Genomic DNA, 14,752 nt, shown 5'->3' with positions numbered 1-14,752 from the left:
ACTTATATACATACATATATATATATATATATATATATATATATATATATATATAAATATATATATATATATACATGTATATATGCATTTATTACAGTCATATTTACATAGAATATTAAAAATGAATGTATATTGAAACTCAATATATCTATCATTGTAAGACAGTCAGCAGACTAGTGCGATCTCTGTGTTTGTTTGGAGCTGACCAAAATTTTGATGTTATGAGTTGTTGTAGATAGGGCTCATCGTAGGTCAGCTTCTACTTCCAGACGATTTCTAGATTTGCTCTTTATGGTTAGCAATGCTGAAAATGCTGACTCGCAAAGATATGTGGAAGCAAATGGTATGAGCATCTTGAAAGTGGCCAGGCTTATGTTGGGATACATTCTTTGGGCCTGAACCAAAATGTGCTCCATTGATAGCTCTTTGAAATCATCTTTTAATGCAGAGTTGTTTGTCAGCTCCAAAAACTCCTCCTGAAGCTGTTCCGGAATCTCGTGGACATTGCACTTGAAAGGGTCTCGGGTCAGGCTCATCAATTGCTCTGTCCTAGGATCTAACTTTGGAAAATATCTCTCAAACTCTGCTATAAAGCTGTTCAAGTGATGCTTTATGTCGGTTAGCAAAGAAGCGGAAGGAGCTTTGTTGTCAACTAATGAATGCAGAACTGGAAATGAAACTCTTACATTCCCAGTAGCCAGTCTTTCCACCCAGAGTTTGAGCTTGTCTTTGAATGCATTGATACTATCAGTTACATTCAACACATTTCTGTCTCTACCTTGCATCTTTGTGTTCACTTCATTGATTGAACCATGTATGTCAACCAGATAAGCAAGACACTGATGGAAGCCTTCCACCTGTATTGAAGCCAGTAGTTTGGGTTTGTTATGAGTTTTCAAGAACTCATTGACCTCTGCTCGTAGATTAAAGAAATGCAGAAGCATGTTACTCTTTGATAACCATCGAACTTCGGTGTGGAACAATAGTGATGAGTGCACAGCATCCATATCTTCGCATAACTTGTGGAAGAGATGTGTTTGCAAGGCAGAGCCTGTGATAAAGTTTACTACTTTAATCACTGAAGAAAGGTGTTCCTGCAATCCTATGGAAAGAGTTTTTGCTGCTAGCGCTTGTCTGTGAATGAAGCAATGGGTACTCACCACTAAAGGATTCTTTTCTTTTACCAACTGTGCAAATTCAACATGACAGCCAAGCATGGCTGGAGCACCATCAGTGCAAACTCCAATTAGTTTGCCTCAGTCCAGATGTTCTTTGCTGAAGAAGTCGGAAACCAGGTTCATAACATCAGCAGCTGTGGTGGTCTCTGTTAGAGGACTGCAGAACAGAAATTTTTCCTCAATTGTCTCTCTGTGTACATAGCGTGCAAACACCATCAGCTGTGAAATGCTAGCAACATCAGTGGACTCATCAAGTTGAATGGTGAACATGGGAGATGACTTGATCTTTTCAATTACTTGCCTCTTTATGTCCGCAGACAAATCATTGATCCACGATTTCACTGTGCTGTTTGAGAGGAATAAATCAGCTATCTTTTGAGCGACTGTGTCTCTGAGAATAATCTTAGTACACTCCAGCAGACAAGGTTTAACTAATGTTTCACCAATGGTGTGTGGCTTCTTATCTCTGGCGATACGGTAAGACAGAGCATATGATTCCTCGGTAATGGCCTGTGCCTGGATATGAAAACTGCCAGTGAAATTCAGTTTTGCCCGCTTGAGTTCTCTCTCTTTAGCTTCAAAGAGCGGCTTTGATTTATCCATGTGTTCTGCATGTTTATTTCTTAAGTGTTGCTTAAGTTGATGCGGTTTTATGGAGTCGTTACCGAGCACTTTCATGCACAAAACACATTTTGGTACTTCGATGCCACTTTTAATCATACAAGTGAATCCATAGTTAAGGTAAGAATCATCATATGTTCATCTTTTTGTCTTTGACATTTCTAACACCTACAATATGGGATATGCAATCAGAATATTTGAATACGTTCAATATCTACATGAGCAAAACATCATACATATGTTAGGCTACAGAGCAAATTGTCAAAATGTTATACGTTTATGCAAACCAAATCGGTAACTGAACAATTAATATTGCAGGTATGTATATGCATGTAGTGTAGCAATCTTTACCTTTTCCACAGTTTTAGATCTTGGCTTTGTTGAAACTACTGAAATTCATTCACTCCTCGCTGCCCTTTAATATAAGAAAAATTGGTGCCACCGAAATCCCCTTTGACAAACTGCCAAATTCCCCCCCTAAAATCCCAAAATTCTCCCCTTGGGGGAATTCCCCCCGGTTAAGAACCACTGGTATATACCATACAAAACACAGGCTATAGACGAAGAACTGATGAGTCATGATTAGTGTTTTAAGCATGTAGAAGTCTCAATTCAATAAATGCTGGCGATAGCTCAGCAGTGCAATAGCAAAATATTTTCTATTGCAGAATAGAATTTCTCATAATATGTGAAACTTTTCAATACTGCCAGTTTGAAGAACTTCAGTTTGCCTAGCAATGTCAATTTCATTATCAGTTCTATGTACAAAATAGGACAACTCTGATTTGAGTGGTTTGAGACTGATGCATTGTAGATTAGCTGTAAAACACATTGCATATTTCCATTGGTCTCTCCAACATTATTGACATGTACGACTGCATATGTATATGCAGTCTGATCAGCACAAAATTTTCAGTAGATTGCATATTTGGAGTTGTTTTACAATATGAAAGACAACTCTCAATAAACCTATTACTTCACATGAATCTGTTCCTGAACACGGGTAATGAAGCTAGTGTTTTATAAAAACCTAAGAGAGAAATTGTAGTAGATAATTTTGGTAAATTGTGTCTGGTCACTTGAGTCTTTATCACAAGCTTTCCACTATTAGGTAGGTAATCCGCAAGTATAAGTACATACTACATTGCATAGCAGCCGTTTGTCCTGTCTTGGTGCTCCATCACAGCCTCCATCTTCTCAATATCCAAAAAGTTTGTAAAGCCGAGCATAGTGCATAGAACCGCTGCAGAAAATACTTCAAAACTAAATGAGACCACAAACTTAATATGACCACAAACTTAATAACATGACTACATATGGTCACACATTCAACATGACCACATATGACTACAAAATTACCATGACTACATATGACCACAAACTATATACGACCACATATGTTCACACAAGCGTTCATAAGCATAGCCTACTTGTACTGAGATTGAATGCTACTGATGAGTATATATACAAAAACAATCACCCTGTTCAATGAATATATCTGTTTGCCTAGAGGACACCCGAGGTTTTGTCTTCTGTCCGGAGTTCATCAGATGGTCATTTTCCAAAAGTATCTTTTGGCAGAGTTTCTTTTGCATGTGTCCTAAGGAAGATGGTGACAGCAATGCATTCACTAGACTCTCACATCCTACCTACAACAGAGTGCGGTGTGGTCTGATGGTTAACGTTTGTGTCCTTTAAGAGAGAAACTAGATTTCACTTCTCACAAGATGCCAAAAGTTTTGGTGATTTCAGACTAATTTTTAAACTTATAGTTCCAATACAAACAGAAGCCTGTACAAAGGTACAAAACACTCTGCCATGGTGGAAAAGCCTGCTGGCATTGCTGAAGAACAATGGTTCTGCCAATAGTTATTAAAATATGGGACGATCAAAATCTAAATAGTAGTCTATCTTGTAACTAATTTGCCAATCATTCCGGCAAAATGGTAAAATATGATGAATCTTATTAGAGAATATCTTTTGGAAAAAATGCAAGTCGTTACCTTTTGAGCAATGATGAGGTAAAGCAACTGATGGGTTAAGGAATATCCAGAGTGCATTGGCTCGGTCATCATCTTAAGGCAATCTTTGCCAATAAAACATTTGCTACAAATTATAACGTAAATCAAAATGTTTAGATCAGAGAGCAAGTTTATTATTATCGATCAATGACTGCAAAGGAAATGAGACCATGTGCATCAAATAAAAAAATTCTTTTTCCACACAGAGATGCTCAATTACTAAATGATTCAAAATATCCGTTTCATGGCAACATAGGAGACTGTGTCGCTCTATAAACATAAAGTGTAAAAAATATTTTAGCAAACCAGTTAATGGCAGAAAAAAGACAAATCAGGAAATCATTACTTCGGTTTGGCATTTAAAATTAAATATCTCCATTTTTGGTGTTCAACGGAATATTTTTGATGCAATACTTTGAAAATAATGAGTATATATATATGGATAAAGGTTAGCATTGACTAGTTTAATTTTATTACACACAATTATTATTATTCTCCAACGAACTTATATGACAAAAGTTAAAAGTTCTTCATTAGAATGTCTGCTTTAGGAATGGAGCCTAACATAACCACATTTAAATAAAAACTTTTTGAATCTCATGCTACCAAAAAGTAATGAATTGAAATAAAGTTCGACAACTTACTAAGAATGACTTTGAGGCTTGTAAGTACCCATTAACCTAGTGAAGCAGATATCGCCGTACGTCTCGTTATACAGGTTTTCAGAGAGTATCGGGCTATACTGAGAGTCAGCTGGAAGCTCAAGTCGTTGAGGCTTTGCATTAAGGCTAAAGGGGTTTTCTATGACCTTCACGATAATATAAAAAACAACCAGATTATTCAGAACATAGCACAGCTTAGTTGTACAGATAATTAAACAATCAACTTTAAAACCCAAGTCAGAAAATATTACATGTATATGAAGTGTTTCTGCTTACAGGTTTGAAGTAGTTATAATACTCTGGGTCTTCGTGCCGCAATAGAGCATCTGTGGTTGCTGATAGCTCATTTATGGAATCAGAAAGACGTAACAATTTAAACTTCAGCGGTTGTTGCCCAGCTCTTTGATTGGATAGGCTGTCAGTAGACGCTGCCAGAGCTCCTAGAGTACAGGTTTAATATTATAGCCTAATATCCATATAAATGCTGTTTACCAACTGCAACTTTTAACTTACTTCTGATTAGCATCTTATAGACTGCTATAAAGTGTAAGTGTACTGAGCAGTGGTTCTACCAACTCTCTTATATGCACAGACACCTGAACGATTTATCAAGTTCAAGTATAGAAACTACATGCTGTGATGATGAGACACTTGAGGGACATCATGAACATCAAATGGAAGCACAAGATGACAAATGTAAAAACCTTAAAACTGGCAGACCTATCATCAATGGCTGACATCCTTATCGAAAAAAAGTCTGAGATACATTGGCCATGTACACAGAATGGGATAAGATCGGCTTCTATGTCAACAATTATATTCACAACTATGTGATGGTAAGTAAAATCAAGGAAGGCCTAGACTCTGCTCTAAGAATGTAAGTAAGATGAATTTACATTAGAGGCAGATCAAAATAAGCTCATGACAGACAGCTGCTAGTAACTGAGCTAATTTGAGACCTGCTATCATACGTAAGCCACGGCCATAGACAGTCTTAATCACCTCGACTGCATGCGAGACAGAGACTGTTTCAATCCGCTCTTTGGGTAAACATGCACAACTCACCCTGAGCGATTCGCATTCCATAAAACCCATCAACATTGAGACCTTCTTCCTGACCTCTATAATGCTCTACTAGCTGAGTCAGTCTGTCTGCAACACCTGTCAATACCTCTGATCTAGGCAGGCAGTTCGTGTTAATCGTATCTCCTGCTCCGAGAAGAGCGACTATCATAACAGAGGTAGTCCAGGCAACTCTGAGCATATTGTAAACAATTTGGTGAAGGCCACTAAGGAGCAGAACAGTAAGAGCACCGTACTTGCTATTGACCAAATACACGACTTCCAGCAATAACTCAATGTGGTTTCACCACACCTTGGCACTTGTGAAAGAGGACAACTCCCCTTTATCCCAGATTGGTGTACTTCTACAAGCCTGCTGTTGTTGCAGCCCACTAGTTCAATCTGTACAAATAACTAGTCAGCTTTTTGACTGCTCTTGTTTTACACTAGTGGAATGCTGATTATGTAGTCACAGCCGATGGGAATAAACAGCAGGTACATTCTCAAAACACTCAACAACACGAATCCCAAGAGAAAAGGTCAGAGTGATAACACACAACACCAATAACTGTATTTATTAATGACAAATTGAAGTGACAAATGAATACTCTGCTAATAAATAGATTAAAACTAAACTAAATTAAATGTAATATGACAAAGATGATTGATCTTAGTTGGCTAGAGTAACTGATGTATGAGGAGATGCCTCGAAAAACAAAATGTTATTTCATACGCACACAACCGTGTTTTAACCTTATAAAGAGCGACAACCAAACTACTAGGCAATTTTGAGACTTGATAATAAAAATCATGATGAATGTCTAATAAAAAAGCCAGCAGCTTGTAAAGTGCTACAAAAAACCAGAACCATCGGGTAGCCTGTTAAAACGCACAAGCTTAAAACCGTGTCCAATGTCTAATTGATTGGGCGGCCAAAGCCACAGACGCAGTAGAGCAATCCAGCGGCTTACTGCGCTGCACAGGCAACAGAATATAAATCTAGTGTCACAAAGAGAGTATAGTTTCAACAGTGGTTTCATTCGAATCGAGAAGTTCTCTAACCATTGCTGTTCAATTTCCTCTGTGGTAGGTTTATGAAATCTAAAGGAGGCCCAATAAGCGGAGACACCGAATGTGGTAATAATGGGAGAAACAAACTCGTTAGAATATACATGACTCTCCTTGTTGCAATTGAAGTCTATCCAGTCACGAGAAAAATCTCCGATGCAGAATTCCTGAAATGCCTCAGCCTCACGCCTCACATACAGCGTTTGGATGCCTGCAGAAAAAAGATACACAAACACTCGAGTGTGAGATGACAGAAAGAGACCCAACTATACCCAGCAAAACTAGATATCATACTCTCACATGAACTTAGTCTTGAAAATACAATTTCAACTCCCAAAGATCCTAAACAAGCTGCATAATTAACCGAATGAATGATTCAGAGGTGAATGCAAATAGTGCACTATAACAAGACTAGCTACCACGAAGGCTCTTATCAAGGTTTCTTGAAATGTTACATATTTTTTAAACGAAGACATCAAGGACAAAGGTCTAGTGTGAATAAACTAATCATTAAAACAAGGTAGTCAAACTTTGACCTACGATCACCTCAACATACAAATGTTTCAATAAACACTGTAAAATTTGAGCAAAAATGTGTTTCGACATACAAAGCAATTTGTCTCAACATACAAAGCAATTTCTATCAACTTTCTTGAAACATTGTGAATTAGTACGGATGTACACTTCTCCTTCACATAGTTTGGGTGTATGTGACTCGAATAATAGTAAACAGTAGATCGTGCCTTACTTTTTTAGTTTTGCAATTATAAAACCCAAAAAAGCTAGTGTAAATGGTAGTGGTGGAAAAGGAAGACGATGCTTTTCAAAGAATTAAAATGACAAACAATCGAAAACCTGGAGCAAAGATCTTCAAATCGATTATTTACCGACTCTCTGGCGTTGTCCAACAGCTAGGTAAGAGAGTGGAATGAAAAGAGTAAATGTGGTAAAGCTGGCTGTAATGGTTATGCATTAACGTAACAGAATAACAAACACGAAAACAAAAAATTATGTAAATAAGTTGGATTTATTTAAAATTCATGTAGTCTGGTTAGAAAAGTTTAATATCTCTACCGCGACCTTTACCTTTGCACCAACCATCTCTCGCATCACCATGGCTACACCTCAACTCGCCTGTCTTTAACATAAAATGATTTAACAAATATCACAACCAGCCTCTTTACTTTTACTGGTTCTGACTCTCATTTCTTACCATCACTTACTTCTACTTTCTACTAATGGACAGCTTCAGAGATTCTTTGAAGTTATCACAAAACATTCGCCCATGTTTTTCTAAAATTTTTGGTTTCAATTAAAAAAGACATTGCCTTCCTTATTGCTTTCACTACCATTTGCACTCGTCTGCATTAGATCAATGACTTTAAAATTCTAAAAGGAAAGTATGAAGCACTGCTTCGTATTATTTGAGCACCTTATACTCAGACTATTTGAAAGATAACTGAGTTTATTAACTAAACTGGAAAGAATGTAGAGATAGATTTGCATCTATAGTAAACAGAGATCTTACTCTGAAAAGAGAGATGAAGAAGAAAAAGTGAAGGGAGAGAATGCCTACCGACACATGCGGTCACAGTGCGACGCACATGTGACACCCAGAAGTTTGATTTGGCGGTATCTAGGACGAGAATAAGGCGAGATGTCTTAGAGACCTCTAGATCAGTCCACCAGGTAATGAGTGTGGCATAGGAGAGGATTCCATCACCTGTCAACAATTAATACATCACAACACTAATACATCGGTAATGGGTCAGTAAAATATTTGATTTTAAAACTTCATCTGGTTGCTGAGAACCAGCCTCTTAAATAATTCACCTGCTGCACACTTCTTACAGATGATTCAGTGACGCTAAAATTTTAGCGTCTCTGGGTACTGTATGTACAGTATGATACTGAGTACTGGGTACATAAGGTACATACTGGGTACAGTATGTACAGTATGATACTGAACACTGGGTACATAAGGTACATACTGTACATAATGGGTACAGTATGATACTGAGTACTGGGTACATAAGGTACATACTCGGTACAGTATGATACTGAGTACTGGGTACATAAGGTACATACTTGGTACAGTATGATACTGAGTACTGGGTACATAAGGTACATAGTGTTAAATTTTATTGCAAATCATAACTACTAAATAAACTAAAGTTACTGTAGGTAACTATAGTTATTAATGCTAAAATACTACTTTGTTATTAATTCTTGATCTTTACAGTACTTATGTAAAAATTTTGATAATTTTTACCAGGGTGTGATTGTATTAGATAATTACTATGGGTTTCTATACCCCTATCTATGACATTTTTGCTTTATAATGCCAACACCAGAACGAATTATTGTTGTATGCTGGGGGTCAACTGTATTGTGTACAGTAGAAGCTTCCGGAGCCAGACAAAAGATACAGATAGAAAGTCATTATACCGATGAGCATAGACACTACATACAAACAATAATACAGCACCTTTGAGAAGCCAATCTCCTGAGTCTGACACAGGCCCACTATAATACAGCAAATAACTGTCAAAGTTCACTCCCGTCTGGGTCTTAGTGTTGAAGAATGTGTCCAGCTTTTCTTTCAAGGATGATTCTGTCATTCTATCCGATAGATACTCACAGCCTCCTGTAAACACACATATATAGAACATAGGTTAAGAGCACTTGAGTAGATCATGCCTTTCATAAATTATTTTTAGCTTTCATGGAAAGAGAAGAAAACTCTAAAAAGCTCACCATCTGCAAGAAGATGATGGGTAAAGAATTCTTGTACAAGTCTAATAGTCCTAGTCGCGTAGGAGGAGCTTGCCTGCACTTCATGCATGTTCATGTCATCTTTGCTAAAAGTTTAAAAGAAGCTTAGATACGCTGATCATATACCAAGCTGTGGCTATCATGTGATTATTTCTGTCTCTCAAAACTTTACCACACTAACCCAATATCACGGAGACTATGATAAAATGGCTTTACTAACTGTTGAATAACAAGTATTTACAAACAGTTCAAACAATGAGATAGTAAGATGGTAGTTGGGTAAAACTAAAAGGTAGCAGAACATGATAAATAAAATGATAGAAAAATGCAAGAGCCAACCTGCGTAAGACACTGGGAGTAACCAATGCATAACCACAGCAGGTGCCACCCAGTTGGTTAGCGAGTATCCTAAGGAGACCGATGACGACAAGCTGCATAGGCAAACAGAAAAGCAGGAGACCAGATGTGACACTGTTTTGTGTAGTCCAGCTTAATACAAACTGGCTGAAGGTGATCACCAGGTTATACCACATCTAAAACATACCTTTCAGGACCTAATATTGGCAACATAATTAGTAAATATGGAATCGTAAAAGAGTCAACCCGTAAATTACAAGTCTGAAGGTGCAAAAACACTAGGCAATTTATAGCGTGCGTCATGAGGAGCATGGATATATCGCTGGTGTATGCCTAAACACACTTGAATGATTCACTGACTGGCAAACTCACAAACTGACAATAAAATTCCGTATCATTAGTTTCTTCGGAGTTGTCAATAAATTTAAGTCAATATGACGCCTTCTAGGCAACTACGTAAACAACTTCCGCATTTATTATTAGGCCTATTCACGGATTGTACATTACAAGAAAAAATAAGAAAATACGATTCTTTTATTTTTAAAAGTAATATTTTACTATTTTTATATATACTTTACTTTATAGTAGATGTTTATTTTTAATATAATAAACATTTACAACTCTCAAGATGGTCAACCTGCGCAACGATTGACTCTCAAATGTTGGTTTTCAACTGAGTGCTTTGTAAATTTTGTGTATTGTGTGATACAGTACTGGGTGTGCCCTTATTAAATCTATGAACAACTCAGTGTTCATTTTGATGATCTTTCAATCGTAACAAAATAGCAAAATGTTGTAAAAACGTTGGTGAACATCGATACGAAAAAATTACCAGCCATAGATGTGCATTCTGGGAAAAACCAACCAATTAAAATGCATCTCGCCTGCGATAGAGTTGTGATAGAGAATGTACAGCTCTATCGCTCTGCATGAGCTCTCTGAGCGAGTTATAGCGCAGATTAGCGCCACTGAGCGCGATATCGCACTAAATATCGCCTAGTGTGTGTGCACCTTAAGAGTTCAAACACATGATATGTTCACACTTCTGGTCTGACAGATAGACATTTTAGCAGCCAGATAAGCAAGAACTGACAAGGTCACTCACCAGAGGGTAGCTGATGATAGAGAAGTGTCTGGCAGCTCCCTTAGAGCTCAGTATGTGTGTTAGAGATCTTGAACGATCACTCTTCAGCAAGTCCATGGCTTTGCGCATCTAACAATGTGTGGATTCCGATAAGAATTTGTGAAAAGAATGACAAGAAAATCATATTACCAGAATAGCCTACGCGTATCTCATACTGAAAACTCTTGTAGCAATGATTAGCTAAAAACAACCTGGCATTATACATATCATACCTTCGATAACGTGCTTATTTGGAAAGGCAGTGATCAACAAGAAACTTGCAGCAGGAATTGTGCATCAAAACAGTTTCATGTATATTTGTGTCTACTAGTTCCCAAGTTTGATGACTAATATGTTGAAGGCCAATGAAAAAAATCAACAGACTCAATGCTAACCACTCACCATACCCCACAGCTTCCAGTGCACAATCAGATAGACGAAATGGAGAGGGAGCCAGAGAATGAGTGCAGAAGCTGTAAAAAGTGGCATGACCACCCACCACTCCTTGTGGGTTTTCAGTGAGTGGCCGGTAAGAAGTAGCAGGGCGATCTCCATGATTATGCTGAAGAGAGCGACAACTCGCAGTACGAGTAGAGGTAAATCTGAATAGTAAACACAGAATCCTTTTAGAGTATCTTATTCATGCCAACAGTTTCCTATGTAGAGGAGACAATTGTTTTGAAACAAACAACTAGCATCGCTAAACTATCCAATGTGCTTCTTCATAATAATGTTAAAATATAGTTTAGTACCACAGCAGGCTAAGCATTTAAAAACTATAAATAAACTATCTACCTCGGCGTATAAGCTGGCCAACTATGTGGTCCTGGCATCTATTACACTTACCAAAAATAGACTGCCAAGAATCAAGAGCAGTTTCAGTGGATGCGAAAACACTGGCGAATGGTCTGACCAGTAGGATTAAGATAAATATGATGAGTGACTCCTTATTAATAACATCCACATCCACAAGTATAGTCTTTATATTGAGAATGAGAAGAAGTGGCAGCAACAGCAGTACAAATAAATTTTTTCTATAGAGTGTGAAGACGGTGAACCCAATGAAGAGCAGAGAACCAAACACGCCAACGGAGTTGGTTTCACTTGTAATCAAAACCGCTGAAAAAATTCCGGCTAGAGAAAAAAGTTCGGGAGAATGTATGAGAGAAGGCAGAAAAGGAGCTGACATGCCGAACACAATCACTGTCCACGTAGCGTATGTAACTAGAGACGATAGTAAGACTAAGTTCATGATCAGCTCGGAGTTATCTTTAGCCACGTCCTCAGAGCGAGTAAAAGCTAAACAGCCCAACAAGAAGGCAGGGTTGAAGGACAGAGTCAGCTTGTTCATTAGGATGAGAATTCTACCGGTATATCGAAAAGTCAATAACAAAACAAGGAGTGTAATGGCGGCTGTAACTCCAGCTGTCCAAAGAAGCCAATAAGACTCAGGCAGGTGATGATACCTAAAATAAATAAAAACTAAAATTCACACACAAATTGAATTAAGTTTTATTTGTTTTTAGATATGTAACTTAAATCTGATGAAAGACAGAGTTTTTTTGCCGACTTGCTTTGCTGAATCAACAATTCATATAATGAATACCTCTAAACATTTGCAGACTCTTGTTTACTGACAAATAAAGGAGTATTTTTCGTATGACCGCTGCCCCATTACATGCTCTGAGCCACAGACTTCTCTGCTTACTGGTTATATCTTTTAGTAAGTAGAGTTGTTTATAATTTCAGTTTAGGGTGGCTGGAAAAATCATAAAAGTTACAAATGAAATAAAAAGACTAAGTTTCTCATAAACTCATTAGCTGTTTGCAAATTAAAATAAGCCTCAAAAGGGTTACTCTAGGCAGCTCCGACTTTGAATCCTATAAGTCGTTCCAAAAATACAATCCTTGCAATTAATAACAGATGAGTAACCAAGAACGTATTTAAAGGTTAGCAAACCAAATATTTGTGTATTTTGATGGTGATACTAGGTCGACTCAACATTAATATATAATTTATTTGACCAGATCTTTACTGCTGGCCTAAAGTAAGTTAAACTCACCTTACATAGACACCAATGCCCAAACCCAGCCAAAAGACCAGATAAGCTAGCCATCTTAATGCAGCAAGGAGTGTTTGGATGACCTTCATGGCAAAACCTTCCCATTCACGTCTGGGTCTACCCTCCTAAGCCATCTATAACATTGCGAACCCTAATTGTAGCCGCAAAACCAACCTGTTAATGCAGTTTGTTAATCTTGAACTGTTTGAAATAGATGATTGATACCTAATGAAAAACTCTAAAGCAGTTGGAATGCATTTTTTTATACAAAACTTTTGTAAATTTTTAGGAAAGCAAATCAGCTACAGAAAATGGGTAGCTAAGCGAGTAAACTAAACAAAAGCAACCATGTTTTTTACAGTTCAAAAGCTCTGTTGCTTTTAGGACTTCCCACTTTCCCAGCTTTGTGCGTCTGTAGTAACATGTTGGAGCTTGGCCAAGTATTAAATTGCATAATTATTTCCAGGAATTAGCTCGTGTTACAGTTACTTTGTAATATAAAGCTTAGTCTTCATGATGGAAAATGTCTAGGTAATGATATACAAGGCCTACTTTCCAGTTTACATCTACTCATCTAGTACTCTAAAAAGTCTGGTTTCAGATTCAAAGTACAGTATATTGAAACTTGGCACCTCCAATGTTTTTTAGCCACCAGCAATTGAAACTCATATAGATTTGTTCTAAACTTTTAGATCAAAAATTAAAACAATCACTGAGAGTTCATACCTGCTGCGTGTCATAGACTAACACTGCAACACTTCGAGTGATATTACATAACACAGTTCGTTCACTAATTACTTCCCATTATATGCTAGTATTTTCTGGTACACATTAATATTATATAACATTTCATACATTATTGTTATATAACAGTTCATTATGTTTATCATTTTATGAATTAGCACAACACAACACGCACCACAGGTATCCGCGGTGTTAGTAAAACTTTTAATCTTAGCCGTTTGTTTATTCATGACAGCCTTCAGTGATTAGCAAATTGGTATAGACTTAGAATAATATGGAGAATTTACTAGCACCCAGGCCTATCAATGATGGCCAAAACCTACCGGACTCATGGAAGATATTCAAAAAAGACTTTGAACAATTTTTGGTAGCGACATCCAAAGATGAGGTAGACAGTAAAATCAAAACAGCACTATTACTATGAACAATTGATAAGAGAGGAAACCTAATATACGAATCATGTACTTGGGTTGAAGATGGAGATAAAGTTAAGTATGATAAAGTTATTTAGCAATTTGACAATTATTGCAAACCCAGAATCAACTTGATAGCCAGAACACATGCATTAACCTGTAATCAAGGAAATCAGAGTGTGGATGAATTCATAACTGAACTACATACTATAGCTTCTCTGTGTGACTTCCAAGATATGTACAACTAGGCAATGTATTTTAGGCATAGAGCAAGATAAAACTTGCACAAAGCTTTTTGAACAAAACGACGCAGACTTTGACAAAGCTGTAGAGCTGTGTCGGCGAGAGGAATCAACCTCCAACGACTTCAAAAACCTAACTGGAAACAGTAAAGAAGAACAAGCATATGCAGTCAGACACCGACCACCATTCCCGAATAACTCAACAAGAAATAATCGAAACCCTCATACAAACCGAACCGCATCAAACCCACCGGAAACAAATTTAAACAAGGAATCCAGATGTGGAAACTGGAGAGTCACCCTCCACGATTCTGCCCTGTGTATAAAAAACAATGCAATAACTGTAAGAAATACAACCACTATGCAATAGTATGTAGATCAAAGGCCCAACAAGTTGTTAATCAACTCTCATGGAACTATTCC

At 37.3% G+C, this 14,752-nt stretch overlaps 4 protein-coding genes across 4 annotated transcripts; all 4 read right to left on the bottom strand.

Annotated features, from left to right (window-relative positions):
• Positions 1-242: 242 nt before the first annotated feature.
• Positions 243-1,007, bottom strand: LOC137390868 (protein FAM200C-like). The gene has a single exon (XM_068077184.1). The coding sequence runs from the start codon at positions 1,005-1,007 to the stop codon at positions 243-245; it is 765 nt and encodes a 254-aa protein (XP_067933285.1).
• Positions 1,008-1,256: 249 nt separating this feature from the next.
• LOC137390867 (protein FAM200C-like) lies at positions 1,257-1,781 on the bottom strand. Its single transcript, XM_068077183.1, has one exon. It carries the CDS (start codon positions 1,779-1,781, stop codon positions 1,257-1,259), a length of 525 nt encoding a protein of 174 aa, XP_067933284.1.
• A 1,157-nt stretch (positions 1,782-2,938) lies between these two features.
• LOC137390865 (UPF0764 protein C16orf89 homolog) lies at positions 2,939-5,746 on the bottom strand. Its single transcript, XM_068077182.1, has 6 exons — positions 5,548-5,746; positions 4,759-4,922; positions 4,465-4,628; positions 3,803-3,905; positions 3,280-3,448; positions 2,939-3,042 (listed from the first exon to the last, which is right to left on the bottom strand). The coding sequence occupies exons 1-6, from the start codon at positions 5,744-5,746 to the stop codon at positions 2,939-2,941; spliced, it is 903 nt and encodes a 300-aa protein (XP_067933283.1).
• A 352-nt stretch (positions 5,747-6,098) lies between these two features.
• On the bottom strand, positions 6,099-13,047 carry LOC137391117 (transmembrane protein 168-like). The gene is made up of 9 exons (XM_068077481.1): positions 12,931-13,047; positions 11,714-12,333; positions 11,270-11,469; positions 10,850-10,957; positions 9,727-9,920; positions 9,370-9,473; positions 9,101-9,259; positions 8,189-8,335; positions 6,099-6,823 (listed from the first exon to the last, which is right to left on the bottom strand). The coding sequence occupies exons 1-9, from the start codon at positions 13,017-13,019 to the stop codon at positions 6,396-6,398; spliced, it is 2,049 nt and encodes a 682-aa protein (XP_067933582.1). The 5' UTR covers positions 13,020-13,047; the 3' UTR covers positions 6,099-6,395.
• Between the last annotated feature and the right edge of the window lie 1,705 nt (positions 13,048-14,752).

Source organism: Watersipora subatra, chromosome 3, assembly GCF_963576615.1.
Source record: "Watersipora subatra chromosome 3, tzWatSuba1.1, whole genome shotgun sequence".
Lineage (NCBI taxonomy): Eukaryota > Metazoa > Bryozoa > Gymnolaemata > Cheilostomatida > Watersiporidae > Watersipora > Watersipora subatra.
Note: the sequence above shows the minus strand (reverse complement) of the source record. Positions and strands in the feature narration are given on the sequence as shown.